The sequence below is a fragment of the Enoplosus armatus genome, chromosome 11, assembly GCF_043641665.1.
Source record: "Enoplosus armatus isolate fEnoArm2 chromosome 11, fEnoArm2.hap1, whole genome shotgun sequence".
Taxonomy (NCBI): domain Eukaryota; kingdom Metazoa; phylum Chordata; class Actinopteri; order Centrarchiformes; family Enoplosidae; genus Enoplosus; species Enoplosus armatus.
This window is the reverse complement of record NC_092190.1, coordinates 24,856,545-24,872,196: the sequence shown is the minus strand read 5'-3', so window position 1 is coordinate 24,872,196 and position 15,652 is coordinate 24,856,545. Positions and strand designations below refer to the sequence as shown.

At 41.6% G+C, this 15,652-nt stretch overlaps 1 protein-coding gene across 1 annotated transcript in view; it reads left to right on the top strand.

Moving 5' to 3' along the window:
- Window positions 1-15,652, top strand: part of mylka (myosin, light chain kinase a) — a 54,850-nt gene that overhangs the window by 33,162 nt on the left and 6,036 nt on the right. Inside the window, exons 21-33 of the mRNA XM_070915107.1 lie at window positions 5,491-5,538; window positions 5,643-5,770; window positions 6,540-6,696; window positions 7,531-7,721; window positions 7,830-7,938; window positions 8,798-8,836; window positions 9,099-9,189; window positions 9,335-9,538; window positions 11,871-12,088; window positions 12,599-12,722; window positions 13,703-13,855; window positions 14,358-14,481; window positions 15,298-15,388. Of these exons, the coding sequence (XP_070771208.1) occupies window positions 5,491-5,538; window positions 5,643-5,770; window positions 6,540-6,696; window positions 7,531-7,721; window positions 7,830-7,938; window positions 8,798-8,836; window positions 9,099-9,189; window positions 9,335-9,538; window positions 11,871-12,088; window positions 12,599-12,722; window positions 13,703-13,855; window positions 14,358-14,481; window positions 15,298-15,388 (1,677 nt within the window). The remainder of the gene's footprint in view (window positions 1-5,490; window positions 5,539-5,642; window positions 5,771-6,539; window positions 6,697-7,530; window positions 7,722-7,829; window positions 7,939-8,797; window positions 8,837-9,098; window positions 9,190-9,334; window positions 9,539-11,870; window positions 12,089-12,598; window positions 12,723-13,702; window positions 13,856-14,357; window positions 14,482-15,297; window positions 15,389-15,652) is intronic.

Genomic DNA, 15,652 nt, shown 5'->3' with positions numbered 1-15,652 from the left:
ATGATAAAACAAGGAAAATATATCAGACTTTGGTTTAAGTGCTCACCAAACAAAAAGGTTGGAAACTTAAATACTCTTCAAGTGACTCTGAATGACTCAGTAACATACCTGGAGTTGTTGGAAGGTGTTTGAAGATGGATTTGTTCTCTTTTTATGGCGCTAGGCTAGCAGTTACCCCTGCTTCCAGTCTTTGTGCTAAGCTTGGCTAAACATGTATATACATATAACGATTTACAAAAAGATAAAATAATGTTAGATATGCTAACGTTTTGCAGCTATCTAACATCAACTACCTATGAACTTATGTAACATATTGATGGCTGTGCTAGCTGTTTGTTGCTACACTGGTTAGCAGTTTCCCCCTGCTTCCAGTCTTTGTGCTAAGCTAGGCTAACCAAATCCTAAAGTTTTTGGCTGTTCCTTTAACACAACAGAAAGAAAGAAAGAAAGAAAGAAATATACTATGGAGTTAATACCTAACTCACATTTTCACAAAAGATAAAAAGCAGACTAAATTTTGGTCCACCTCCCAGAATGCAATGCTAATTTCTCTCACTGAACTGACCTGAAAGTAACAGGCACACAGTGCAGAGTTTAACCAACAGATCTGCGCTGACAGCAGAGACAAATGATGGGGGAGGTGGAGGGGGATGTTCTGGTATAAAACGGTTCAGAGCGCTTCATGGCTCCTCTCCCACACTTCCATTTAAGGCCTGGTTTCCCTGACTCTCCCTCCTCCTCGGACTTTGTTTTACTTCACACCACAGATTAAAGCCCTGAAAGTCTCCAGTGAAGCAGCTCCTTTTAAGAAGCTCATCGTCTTCATGCTCAGTGTTTTTATGTAAAAACACAAAGTGTTCTGGAAACTGTTTGTCACAAAAACGACTTTGGACTTGAAAATAAATCGTTTCTCAAAGAGTTTGACTGCAGACAGAAAGATGTGAATTGTCAATGAGGTTCTGACCTGACATGAATAGCTGGACTGATTTAATGTTCATTTTCTTTCTTTTGGCTTCAGATTGTTGTTGTTGTTGTTGTGGCACATGTCCACATACTTTAGTGTACTTTTGGTTACAGCAGTAGTATTACAGACATATATATCTGAGAGTTAAATAAATCGGCTCATATTCATGTTTTTGCATAAACAAACATAACGTTGTGATGAACATGTACTGAGTGGGATATTTGAGTTTACAGCCATGCTAAATGCTAACATGCTGATGTTTAGCAGGTATAATGTTTACCATGTTCACCATCTTAGTTTAGCGTGTTAGCATGCTAACATTAGCTGATTAGCAGTAAACACAGAGTCCAGCTGAGGCTGATGAATGTCATCAGTTCTGCAGGTATTTGGTCGTAAACCAAATTATTGGACACATGAACATGTTGACCTGATGATGGCGCTAGATGAAGAGTCAGAAGATAACCAGAGTCATTACAGTTCATCCTGAGGGGACCATGAAGGTCTGAACCACATCTCATGACAGTCCATCCAGCAGCTGATGAGACGTTTCAGTCTGGACGCTGCTAAAAGTGAACTCATCAGCGCTCTCTGGTGGACAAACTGAAGGAGACACGGCATTTCTCTGAGATATACATTAATATCAGTACATTTGTGATGAGCTAATATCAAGTGATTTATCGGTCGAACTCTACTTCTGGTCTCGGTCTGTTGGTTTTAGACCTCTGAAGTCCAACGAAGGAACCCTTAATGCCATCACCACAATAATACTTTGTCTGTCCCTCTCCTATTTCAGCACAACAGTGTCCTCGTACACGAAGCCAGAGTCCTTAAGTCGGGTTACTGGATCAGCATCAGCTGCATAAAACCAGATCCATTTGTGATCCTTTGTTTGCTTCGAGGCCACCTGCTGTCCAAAACTCCAGACTGTTAAAACTGACAGAAACACTGAGTCACACATATAAATATATGTTATATGTTGTTATTTGACTCAGTATTAGGACTGGAATCAGGACCGGGACTGGAATCAGGACCAGGACAGTCCTGAGGACCGGGACAGTCCTGAGACCTGCAGATACAGAGAGGATTGAGAGATCAGGGCGAGAGCGTGATAGAAGACTAGAGTATTAATAATATGAAGAATATGATGAAGAGTTCTCTGCTGCAGTCAACATGTTGACATGTGTCTCCTGATACTTAGAGTTCTGTCAAGGTCAAAGGTCACACGAACGACGACAGAATGAGGTTAATAATCAGTTAATAATGAGGTTAATAATCAGTTAATGAGGTTTTTGTCATTTAGTTTCTGTAAATCTGAACTAAAGCAGCTTCAATCTGAAAACACAAACACGACAGGTGTGTTTGTGTTTGTGTGTGTGTGTCTGTTTTAATAATGATTCATTTGACATTTAACTGAGCGATTAATTCAAATAATGATCGACAGATTTAATAATGATGAAGCTTTTGATCATTTTCAGCAGCCGTAACTCCCAATGCATTCTGGGTAAATTAACTCTTGTGAAACTATAAAACAAAGCTGATTGCTCATTAATTAGTTAATGATTAGTTATTTTTGCAGTGGTGGGAAGTAACTAATTACATTTACTCAAGCACAGTTTTGAGGAAATATTGTGCTTTGTACTTCACTACATTTATTTAATAATTTAGATTCAGATAATTAAAACTAAATATTATTGACTAATAAATTATGATGTATTATTACAGACTAAATTATATCATTAAGTCATTAAAATGAGCTCCACCTTTAAAGTGATGAACACATTAATGCATCAATAATTATAATCAATAATATTTATATATTATTCTGCAGAATCAGTACTTTTACTTTTGGTACTTGAAGTGTATTTTGATTTTAATACTTTTGTACTTTTAGTTAAGTAAGCTCTTGAATGCAACAGAGTATTTCTACACTGTAGTATTACTACTTGTACTGCAGTAACAGATCTAAGTGTTTCTTGTGTGCAGCTGTAACTCCGATTAGACTGATCTCAGATCAGAACTTATGTTTGTGAAACCAGCTGACTGATGAAAATCCTCCTGTGATTGACAGAGCAGACAGCCAATCAGAGCGAAGCTTTAGTGAGATCCACAAATCAAACGCTCTTTAAGCTGCTGGCACATAGTTGGTGTCGACCCAGAGAGGAGGTGATGATGGGGGGGGGGGTGTACATTGTGTGTGTGTGTGTGTGTGTGTGTGTGTGTGTGATGACAGAGTTATGGAGGCTGTTAAACAGTCAGACATCAATCCGTCATTACAGCTGCAACTAATTTAATGTTGCTCTCATATTCTGCTATTCTTAAAGGCGGGGGGGGGGGGGGGGGGGGTCTGTCATGCATGTTTCATGTTGACAACGTGAAACAGAAGCTGACAGATTAACTGTAAGGCTGCAGACCTCCGAACCCTCAGTTCTGACACAGGTTCTGGTCCAGCGTTGGAGAAACAATCGACCAATCACAGCTTTGTCGGCTGGATTCAGAGTTAAGAAGGATTACATCATCTTCTGCTCCAGAAAGATGCCCACTAAAATATCTATTAAACGTGAGACGGAGGAAGAAATGTTGGATGACTTGTCTTTGACACTGAACACTGATGTGGTTTATCGTGATGTATGAATAATCATACAGGGTGCACTTCCTGTTGTCTAAATGTTTAGCGTGACTCTTTTGTTTGTTTTGGAGGCTGAAACCAAAGACAGTCATGCCTCCTCAGGTCTCTTATGATGTAATCACTGTCTGGGCCAATCAGAAACCAGATCCACCATCATGTTAAAGGTCAGAGTTATTGTCTGCTGCTGTTTTTGTTTGCAGTATTTATGGCTCATAGCAACCGGTGAGCCGAGCAAGCCGCGGAGACCAGGAAGTCACTGCACATAATAAAACTACACTTTGGTTTCTGTGCAGGTTAAACAAACCAGATATTACATGTTAACCAGTGAACTTTAGAGGTGTTGGTAGTTTGGACAGAGCCAGGCTAGCTGTTTCCCCCCGTTTCCAGTCTTTGTGCTAAGCTAAGCTAACCCCTTCCTGACTCTGTACTGAACACACTGACATGAGAGTAAAAGTATTTTCCAAAATGTTGAATGATTCCTCAAACAATGGCTGTCAATCATAGTTTATCTTTTCCAGTCTTTATGCTAAGCTAAGCTAACCAGCTGCTGGCAGTGGTGTCAATCTGAACATCTAACTCTCAGAGAGGAAGAGAAGAAGAAGATTTCACTTGACGTCAGACTATTCCTTTAGCAAAATTAGCTAGCTATTTATTTCCTCTTCAGTAACTCTTTATGAATGAAATGAGTCCATGATCTCCTCCAGCGCCCCCATCAGGACAAACCACAGGTTAACAGGTGTAACGAGACAGAAGGTGACTCAGACTGATAGATTCCCTTCAGATCAAGTCTCTCTGAAAGCAGAAAAAACTTTGAGTTGGAAAATCTTCATGTTTGTCTTTCTCGGGGGGGGCGACATACTTTCACACACGTTTCTTTCAACATCTGTAACTTCACATTTGACAACATTTCTAGATTCTTCTGTTTCTTCTTCTTGTCTTCTTCTGCAGCCCTCAGAATAAACAACTTTTTCTGCATCCTGAGGAGCTATTTTTAGAATTTCCATATATGGTCATCAGAGACACTCACATTCTTCTTCCTCTGGGTTTTTTTAACCATGAAGAAGCCACCGTGCGTCCTGAGTGGTCAGAAACACTCGGCTTCTGCCCATAAAAAGAAACTAAGAAAGAAGAGATCTGTGGATCTGAGAGAGTGAAATGTCACAGGAAGCACTTTTATATATTTACTGGATGTGTATATATATATATATATATATATATATATATATATATATATATAGTTTTGTCTTTTCAAACCCCACAAACATTAAACGTTACTAACTTGGATCTGAATCAGTTTATTGTTGTCAGTGTTCTCATCTCGTGATCCATTTGTGCTTCTTCTGGAGCTTTAAATCACATAGAAAATCACCACAAGGTTTATTTAGTAGCTGTTCTGGAGCCTTTGACCATATCACATGATCTTGATCATATATACACACTGTATGTAACATATACATACAGGCTTCTCCTGTATGACTGAGGATTTATATACTATATACTATAGTACTGTAATACTGACCTGGAACCCGTTTCCTGATAACGGTCGAGTGTTTCTATGAACGCTGCTAAAGTTCTACTCGTGTTTCCCAAAAAAGAACTTCAGCATCTTAAAAGGGAAAATAAATAAATCACTTTACTTGTTTCTATCTTTGAGACTTTATTCGTCACAGGAGAAGAATCAAATTAATGAAACCTGTTGGTGTTTTGTCATCTGAAGGACTTCATTGATTAATTATAATAATAATTATATATAATTATATTATTGTTATTATTAATTGTTGAGACAGAACATCCAACATGGCGGCGTGTCCTCCCCGGTAACCGTGGGTAACAGCTGGTCATCGCAGCGCCCTGTCACAGCTCACAGGTTTGATTCTGGTGTTGTGTTTGTTTCCATCAGGTGAAGCCAGAATAAAGAAACCGACTGCTAAGACCCCCCCGAAACAAGGTGATACACCTGTACACCTCTCTGTATATCTATTCACACTGTACAGTTCAATCATCACTTTCACTAGTGATTACTGATTATTGATGATTGATGTGTGTGGGCAGCTTTGCCTCCTCAGATCCTGCAGTTCCCGGAGGACATGAAGATCCTGGCGGGGGAGAAGGTGGAGATCCTCTGCAAGTTCTCTGGAGCTCCGCCCATCAACTGCACCTGGCTGAAGTTCAGGAAACCAGTGAGACACACACACACACACACACACACTGAGGTTGCGGTTATTGGTTATTGATCTGGAAGAACTGTAATAACTCTGGTGATCCTCTGACTCCTCATCAACACTTTGGTTTACGACCAAATACCTGCAGAACTGACGACGTTCATCAGCCTCAGCTGGACTCTGTGTTTACTGCTAACGAGCTAATGTTAGCATGCTAACACGCGAAACTAAGATGTGAACATGGTGAACATTATAGCTGCTAAACCGCAGCATGTTAGAATTGTCACTGTGAGCATGTTAGCATGCTGGTGTTAGCATTTAGCTTGAGCGATGCTGTCCTCAGCTCAGATCTCAACTGCTTCTTAAAGAGGACCTCTTGTGCTTTCCCTTATTTTCTGTCATATACATCGTGTTACAATGTTGGATATTCCTATTAAACGTTACCAAAGTTGCCAAATAATGAGGAAAACGTATGTAAAAGTAATCCCTGTGAGCCGAAAGCTCAGTCTTCAGACTGCTCTGAACGCTCCCTTCGCTTGCCGTGTTTCACTTCCGTGAGACGTATTACGTAATAAGCCTCAGGGATGGTCATCTGCTCAGGGCACAGCAGTGACAGCACGCCCACCAAGAAGAAGAAGAAAGAAAAGAAAGCACGGCCACAAAAAAAACATTTCACCACATTAACTCATTAACTTATTTTCACATTTTTCAAAACAGGAGAGATGAGCAGATTGTAGATTATTGCCGTGACGTTATTTTATAATGTGTGTTTGTGTGTGTGTGTCAGATCCAGGAGGGCTCAGGTGATATCTCCATAGAGAGCTCTGACAGCAGCAGTAAACTCACAATCTCCAGCGGTCAGCAGGAACACTGCGGCTGTTACACCATCGAGCTGAGGAACAGCTTCGGCCTCCGACAGGCCGCCCTCAACCTCACCATCGTCGGTGAGAAACATCTGGAACATCTGACTCACAACAAACTACACAACACTGAAGGACAGAAATAGTTATGATGAATATGTATTCATGTTCATAAAACAGGTTCATAATGGCGATGATGTGTCAGCTGACTGACTTCAGACTTACAGCTGCAGTTTGATACCTTTTATGGCAACGCTGGTTTTAGCCACATTAGCAGTGAGGCTCTATACTTAGCTAATGTTAGCATGCTAACACACTAAACTAAGATGGTGAACATGGTAAACATTATACCTACTAAACAGCAGCATGTTAGCATTGTCACTGTGAGCATGTTAGCATTCTGATGTTAGCATTTAGCACACAGCAGCACTGTGTCCAATGGTGCTGTGTGCTAGTCCTGTACCCTTCATCCATTGAGCTCAGACAGGTCAGTGCAGCTCAGGTCACAGTTTCTCCTTTAATGTGAATATGTGTTACATTCCTCAGGTCTCCAAAGACTGTATCATAAACCTTTGAGAAAAAAACATTACAAAAACAAAGATTTTCAACCATTTTGACTCAAAGTCAGTCTGTGGTGAAATCTGTGTGCTGAAACGTTACATTTATGTTCTGGTGTCATTTGAACTTCATCACTTCATTAAAACACATTTCATTGCGTACAATAACAACTTCTCTTTGACGCCATCTTGTTTTGGTCTCTGCACTACTTCAGTAACCAGGAACCATAAAAAACAAACATCATGTCTCCCCAAGACTGTTTGTTCAGAGGCTGTAATGACCACTGCAGCCTCAAGGGGTCACTATTGTCCTTTGTTTACCTGAGTGACAGCAGCTTTAACCCCCCCCCCCCCTCCTCAGATAAACCCGACCCCCCAGCGAGGGTCCCTGCAGCCTCAGATATCCGACGGGCCAGTCTGACTCTGTCATGGTACGGGCCGACCTACGACGGAGGCAGCGCCGTGCAGTCCTACAACCTGGAGATCTGGGACTCTGTGGAGCCGCAGTGGAAACACCTGGTGTCCTGCAACAGCACCTCCTACAACGTACAGGTGAGTTCAGCTGTTGTTATTTTTAACCAGCACGTCCCTGAAACTGAAGGCAATGTCTCCAATGTGTCTCATTTCTCCTGTTTAAATAAAGTTTTTGTCTGTCTGTAGAACCTTCTTCCAGAGCGTCAGTATAAGTTTCGTGTCCGGGCGGAGAACATCTACGGGGTCGGAGAGCCGAGTGCCGAATCAGTACCCGTTACTGTAGGACTGGTGGATGGTGAGTAAACATACTTATTTAACCTCCTTCATCCCCTGTGGGACATAAAGTCACAATCAGCTCCCCCCATCGGTCCCAATCCTCGACTACAGTTCTGTTCCAGTTTTGGCGTTCCAGGTTTTCATTCGCCTGGAGCAAGCAAACTCGGCCTACATGTGGTCTATAACCTGGTCTTGCTCCAGACTGACCTATGGACTGGATACCAGACTCAAAGATGGCGCCTAGTCTCTTGAGTGGTTTACTTCCATGTTGTGTGGTCCGCTGCACATGCTCAGTAGCGATTCTCCTGCTGGTCTTTTTGGGCTCTGTGAAAGTTTAAAAATACAAAACCTTCATGGATTAAAATTCATAATACAAACAGTAATAAATTAGCTTGTTTGTAGTTGGAGGCGCCCAGTCAACAGTTTCACAGGCATCTCTTTTATAATGGAGGTCTATGGGGAAAATGCTTGTTGGGTTGCAGGGGATTTTTAAAAAATTAAACAGCACCAAGAGTGACCACTGGGACAAACCAGCAGCGAAGCTGAGTGGCGGCGCCGTGTCACATCTATTAAAACATCCACGGACTGACCAGGGAGCCAACCTCGATGATGCTGTATTTAAAGTGTCTGATAATAGAAGTGAAGTTTGGAATCCTCCACGACACGCTCCTGTTCGCACTATCCAAGTCTATGAATGGGGGTGTGTTCCATACATCTTAGGTCCCTCTCCCTCCTGAATCCATCCAGAACTAAACCAACACTAAGTCAACTTAACTGAACTAAACTACGTGAAATGAAACTCCAACTAACAGCAGAGCTGAAGTAAAGTGACTGAACTAAAGTGACTAACTGAACTAACTGTTTGGTTCGTCTGACAGACAACCAGGACGAGGTCGAGGCAGAGGAGGAGGATGAAGGTACGACGCTCAGACTAACTGTTTACATTCACTGAGCTTCTGATCAACCTTCAGACAACATTAACACAACGCTGCACTAACACAACACAACTGAGAGCCACACAACAAGAAGATAAAAACACAACACCAACATGGCATGAAATACCATCACATGACAAAGTGATATGAGATGAAATAAATACAGTTATAAATATAACATGAGATGACATGAGAACCCTCCGCCCTCACCGGTGACCTCTGACCTCTGTGTTGTTCCCCTCAGACTCGGAGAAGGAGCCAGACTACAGAGACGTAAGCATCAGAACAGACGTGAAGGTGAAGGAGCTGTACGACGTGGAGGAGAGGCTGGGAACGTAAGGCTCCGCCCACTCACACCTCACCCACAATGCACCTCTGATTTTGTGTCTGGACTAACAGCATGTCGAGATCGTGTTTGGAAATGCAGCTCTGTTTCTACGCTTGAACTATTTAAAAGGTCCTTAAATGACAACATTTCAGGGGGAAGTTCGGTCAGGTCTTCAAACTGGTGGAGAAGGCGACGAAGAAGGTTTGGGCGGGAAAGTTCATCAAGGCGTACTCTGCGAAGGAGAAGGAGAACGTTCGGCAGGAGATCGGCATCATGAACAGCCTCCATCACCCCAAACTGGTCCAGTGTATCGACGCCTTCGAGGGCAAGTCGGACATTGTCATGGTCCTCGAGATGTACGTAAATACACTCAGTTCGTTTACTCATTACGGCTCACGGCTGCTTTCATTTCACTTCCTCGTGCTTTCACATTAATACAATAACCAGATGCACTAAACTCTGAGGCTAATGAGTCTCGTCGCTCTTTTTTACTAGAAAAGAGCAAGAAACTAAACATTCAGACCTCAGGATTCTTAATGTTTCACTCCTACAGGTCAGCTGGAGATAATTAACGTGCTAGCCAGCATGTTAACATGCTAGCTTCTTTCTGTTTCCTTTGTACTGTTCTGTTTACTCTGGCTGACACTGAGTTACTGAAGAGGGAAGATGAGCTCTCTGAGCTAGCTAGCTCGCTAACTGTCAGTTAAAGTAACAGTTCAACGTTTAGTGAAACCTTCCTCTTCTCTTTCTGTCCGAGAGGTTAGCTTAGCTTAGCATGAAGACTGGAAACAGAGGCCAGGCTAGCTGATAACTGATCGGCCAGTTGAAGCCTGGAAGGAAGGAAATCAATCTAAAACCTGATTGGATGATTTGGAAAGTTCATGAAAACATGAAAAACATTTGCATCAATAACTTTTGATTCACTTTATGTGTTTTATTGTATCAATATAAACCTGAGTCTGCTGGTTGAGTCTCAGTCTGATCTGGAGACAAGATGTTTTTGCTTTGGAGAACGTCGGAAAATTATTTTCTGTCCAACTATGAGAGGAATTTGAGAGCAGCTATTTCCTGTTTGCTAATTTTAGAGCTAAAGGCATTGATGGACAGATGGCACTGAACACAAACACACTTACTTAGAACAAGGAGGTAACTTTTTATCTGCTTATACTGTAAAAATAAAATGTCTTTATTGTGTTTCACCAGAAATCCTCATGTTGGGAGATAAACAGGGAGAAACTGCTGACGTCTACAGTGTTTGTTTCTGAATATTGACTCTAATAAGAAACTGAGACGAAGGAAAGACAGTAAACATCTGATAACGTGATAAAACCTGGGAAACCAGCCACACTGACGGGGAACAGGAAGGAAGCTGTTTACTGTCACGCTCTTATTTTGGTAGTGATAACAACTGAATCTTCATGACATCACAATATGTGCAAAACAAGAAGAGCTCAGTGTATTACTTTGACAGTTGATGGGTTTGTTTCTGGTGATTCAACAGCTTGCGTTGTAATGTGTATTTTTCTTTAGCAATCACGGAAACGCTAAAGATTTTATGTTTTGATATTTTAGTTGATTGTTTATTGGTTCTTCAGTCACAATAGACCTTTTTCACAGCAGACATTTTGACTTCTCATAGCAGGAAAAACACAGGTTGATGAATTCCATTATCAAAGGCTCAGTTCCATCAAGTGTCCCTGTAAAGCATGACAGCAAGTGTCCCCGTAAACCATGACATCGAATGTCTCCATAAACCATGACAGTGAGCCAGTGTGCACAACACCTGCACGCTGAGCTGCACCCAAGTGGAACGCAGCCATTTTTAATGTTTTAAATTGTAAATGGCTGCATTCCTATAGCTGCTTTTATCCAAAGCACTTCACACTGCACTGCTTATTCACACATCATGCAGGGTGCTGGTCTGACCAGAGCAATTTGGGTTTCAGTGGCCAAGGACACTTGGACATGTGGACGGGAGGAGCTGGGGAACAAATCAGATCGGTAGACGACCCTATGTAGTCCTCTGAGCCCCGTTATCAATTACACCTGGGCTACAAACAGAAAATCTATTCAAAGAAATACAGTATACAAAAATAAACAAATCTTACATCTTGTCAGTATAAAACCTTCAGTGTGAAACGTTTACAGCCAGGAAACTAAACATCTTCATACTTCGACGGTCGTTAGGTAAAAATGTGAAATCAAGAATCTGTTGTTTCTTAAATTAATATTCTTTTAATGGTCAAGCTGCTGCTGTTTTTACTGTAAACTGTTTATGTGTTGACAGGTTAGCAACGGTAACTAAGGTGGGCGGGGCTTAGCGAGCAGCCAGCTGAAAGTGTCTTTAGCACGTGAAGAATAAAAGTCTTCCTGGTTGTGGCTGTCCAATGAGACCTGGAGGACCTGCTGACTCATCATGAGGACTTCCTGCAGGACTGTTTTTTGTCTCCTTTGCCACAAATCACTCCACACAGTCCTCAACTTACTTTTTGTCATATTTCTTACTTTTGGCTTTTTCTCTGCAGGTTGTTTAATTTCATTCAATTTAAAGTCAGGGACCCGACCCCCAGGTTACGTACCTCTGGCTCAGTGAATGAACCTTTCAGAGGGACTCAGGAGTCTTCACATGACTTTGAGCTTTCTGTAAAACTATGAGTCGCCGTAGCAACAAGATGTTTTCTTCTGTAGGATCTCAGGCGGCGAGCTGTTTGAGCGGATCATCGACGAGGACTTTGAGCTGACAGAGAGGGAGGTGATCAAATACATGCTGCAGATCATCGACGGAGTCAGCTTCATCCACAAACAGGGCATCGTGCACCTGGACCTCAAACCTGAGAACATCATGTGTGTCAACAAGACCGGCAGCAAGATCAAACTCATCGACTTCGGCCTGGCCAGGCGACTAGGTGACTTCACACTGAAAAACCTCAAATACTATTGGATGGATTGACATTAAATATACTGCAGATATTAATGCATCCTAGTCTGATCATCTAGCGCCACCAGCAGGTCAAAACTCGTTCTTCAGTTGATGACAAATATTCTCAAAACTAATAAGTAAAAGCTCCTGTCATCTTTAGCTGTACTTTAAGCAGATTAATGCTAATATAGCATGCTAACATTAGCCCTCTATGGCTCCTGTTACACTAACATGCCAGATGATCCTGTTACCCCACTAACTGTATGCATGTGACCGTACCAAAGCTTGTTAGCATTTTAGCAAGCTAAAGCAAGTTAATTCACATGATAACATTAGCATTTAGCTGAAAGCACAGCTGAGCTTAAGAATAGTTAAGTCACTAAGCTGAGCCTGAGAGGCTCTAAAATGGCCACCCCAACAATTATTGATTGCTGATTGTCTAATCGATTAATCGACAAAATTGTTTCCACTCTTTTCTGTTTCTGACCTCCAACAGAAAACGCAGGAACTCTGAAGGTTTTGTTTGGCACTCCAGAGTTTGTGGCTCCAGAGGTGATCAACTATGAAGCTATCAGTTATCCCACCGACATGTGGAGTATAGGAGTCATCTGTTACATACTGTGAGTCTGTTTGCTGCCACGTACATTCCTTTTATTTAGTTCCTTTTCTTTCATTTCATTCACTTTTCTCTGTTTTAGCGTTGCTGAGCAGAGCTTCAATTTTACATTTTTGTTTAGCTTAGCTTTCTATTAGTTTTTATTTTTTAATTTCCTTTTACTTTAGCTTCTTTTATATTGATTTTATTAATTAAATATATTTGATTTAAACTAGTTAAGTGGCATGGTGGCGCAGTGGTTAGCACTGTCGCACGGGAGGTAAAGCTGGTTTGAGCGGGTTGGGGGTTTGATCCCCGGCTGCCCCCGTCGAAGTGTCCTTGAGCAAGACACTGAACCCTAAGCTGCTCCCGATGGAGGCCGGCACCTTGCATGGCAGCTCGGTCGGCCATCGGTGTGTGAGACGCTTTGGGAACCATGAAGGTTGAAAAGCGCTATATAAGTGAGACCATTTAAGTTTGCTTTAGCTTCATTGAGCTTCACCTCGATGGCTCCATTTTGTTTTGTTTCTTTCATTTCTCTTTAGTTTAGTTTAATTGAGCTTTGCATAGTTTAGCTTCTTTTAATTTATGTCAGTTAATGTGGCTTCATTTGTCTAATTTATTTTTCCTTTACTTTTGATCTTCTTAATTAAACTTAGTTTTGCATCATTTTGTTTCTTTTTTCCCTTCTTCTTTTAATTTAGCCTTAGCTTAGCTTCATTTGTCAAATTTCATCATTTCACTTTGTTTTCACTTTTATCTTAGCCTATCTTTCTTAGCTTAGCTTCACTCGTTACTTTAGCTTTGTATATCTTATTTTAGCTTCATGTCTTTGTTTTAACTTTTAGTTTTTTTATTTAATTTTCCTGTGTGATGTTATTTTGAGCTTAGCATATCTGCAGTTGTGTTTCTTGTTCATAGTGTTTTTCTACTTTGACTGCATTCTCGTCAAATGTAGCCTGGTTCAGTTTGGCTCAGTTCAGCCTGTGTTTGTCGTCCTCTCAGGCTGAGCGGTCTTTCTCCCTTCATGGGTGACAATGACAATGAGACTCTGTCCAACGTCACCTCGGCCTCCTGGGACTTTGAGGACGAGGCCTTCGACGAAATCTCCGAAAACGGCAAAGACTTCATCACCAACCTGCTGAAGAAAGACATGAAGTACGAAAACAGTCTTACTCACGTGTCTTCAGCCTGCTAGCATGCTACTGGGCTATTAGCAAGCCAGCTAGCTTAGGGGGCAATATTGTTACTGGTTAACACAACATGGTTAACAGTATGTTTAATTTGTATTTATTGTTCAAGGACTAAACACTAAAACCAAAACAAGGAGTCACTAAGAAGCTTCGAGCTCCACCGATGCATTTTATGCTCATGGACGTTTGACAACAAGCGGAATCTGTTAAAATAACATGTTTTCATTCAGTACTTCTGTATTATTTATTCATTTTTTTACGTAGACAATGAACTGGCTCTGAATGAATAATGAAATGGTAGTCCAGTTTCCTGAAACACAACAGGGATGTCTCTGGTCCGGTTCTGTCTGTTTAATGTCGAAAAGAGCAACATGCTTCGGTCTCTGTGTGAAAGAAACTTGATATGAAACCTGACTGACTGTGTGTGTGTGTGTGTGTGTGTGTGTGTGTGTGTGTGTGTGTGTCAGGGCTCGGCTGACCTGTGCTCAGTGTTTTGAACACACCTGGCTGAAGCAGGACACCAACACCATGAAGACCAAGAAGCTCTCCAAGGAGAGGATGAAGAAGTACATCCTGAGGAGAAAATGGCAGGTAAACAACAACAACAACGAGAACATGACTCAGCAGAACACGTTATACTCTCAGAAAAAACAAAAGAATTCAAATCTGATGGTTCAGGAAAACAGACAACAAACCCTCCACAGAGCAAGTTATATTTAAGTCCAAAGGTGAAAATGAGGGATGTTATCACATTATTGTTACCGCACTATTCACAAGAACCAACTCACTGTCAAAACACACCTGTCATCCATCATGGCTGACAGTACAGGAAGTGATCTTGTGACTGTTTCTTCTTCTGTGGCAGAAAACAGTACAGGAAGTATAGGACATACAGGATGTACAGGACGTACATAGAAAGTACGGGATGTACAGGACATACAGGAAGTATAGAAAGTACAGGAAGTACAGGACATACAGGAAGTATAGAAAGTACAGGACATACAGGAAGTACAGGACATACAGGATGTACAGGAAGTATAGAAAGTAGAACCAACTCACTGTCAAAACACACCTGTCATCCATCATGGCTGACAGTACAGGAAGTGATCTTGTGACTGTTTCTTCTTCTGTGGCAGAAAACAGTACAGGAAGTATAGGACATACAGGATGTACAGGACGTACATAGAAAGTACGGGATGTACAGGACATACAGGAAGTATAGAAAGTACAGGAAGTACAGGACATACAGGAAGTATAGAAAGTACAGGACATACAGGAAGTACAGGACATACAGGATGTACAGGAAGTATAGAAAGTAGAACCAACTCACTGTCAAAACACACCTGTCATCCATCATGGCTGACAGTACAGGAAGTGATCTTGTGACTGTTTCTTCTTCTGTGGCAGAAAACGGGCCACGCTGTTCGAGCCATCGGCAGACTGTCGTCCATGGCCATGATGGCCGGAGTCAGCGCCAAGAAGGGCTCGCCCACCGAAGGTACGAACAAGCAGAAGAGAACAGAAACGCGTTCTACTGTTGCAGTGTGTTCAGTCTGTACGTGTTCACATGGTGATGATGATGATGATGATACACTGAGAGCAGGCTGCTTGGAGTCTGTCTGTAGTTGAGGAAATGAAATATCCGGGTGTGTGAGAACGTCAGCATGAGGAATTAAAGGGAAACGTATTATTTAATTTAAACATTTAAATTTCTGTTATTACAGTCATTAGTAAATTAGAAGAAACAGTGCTACGACCCAAA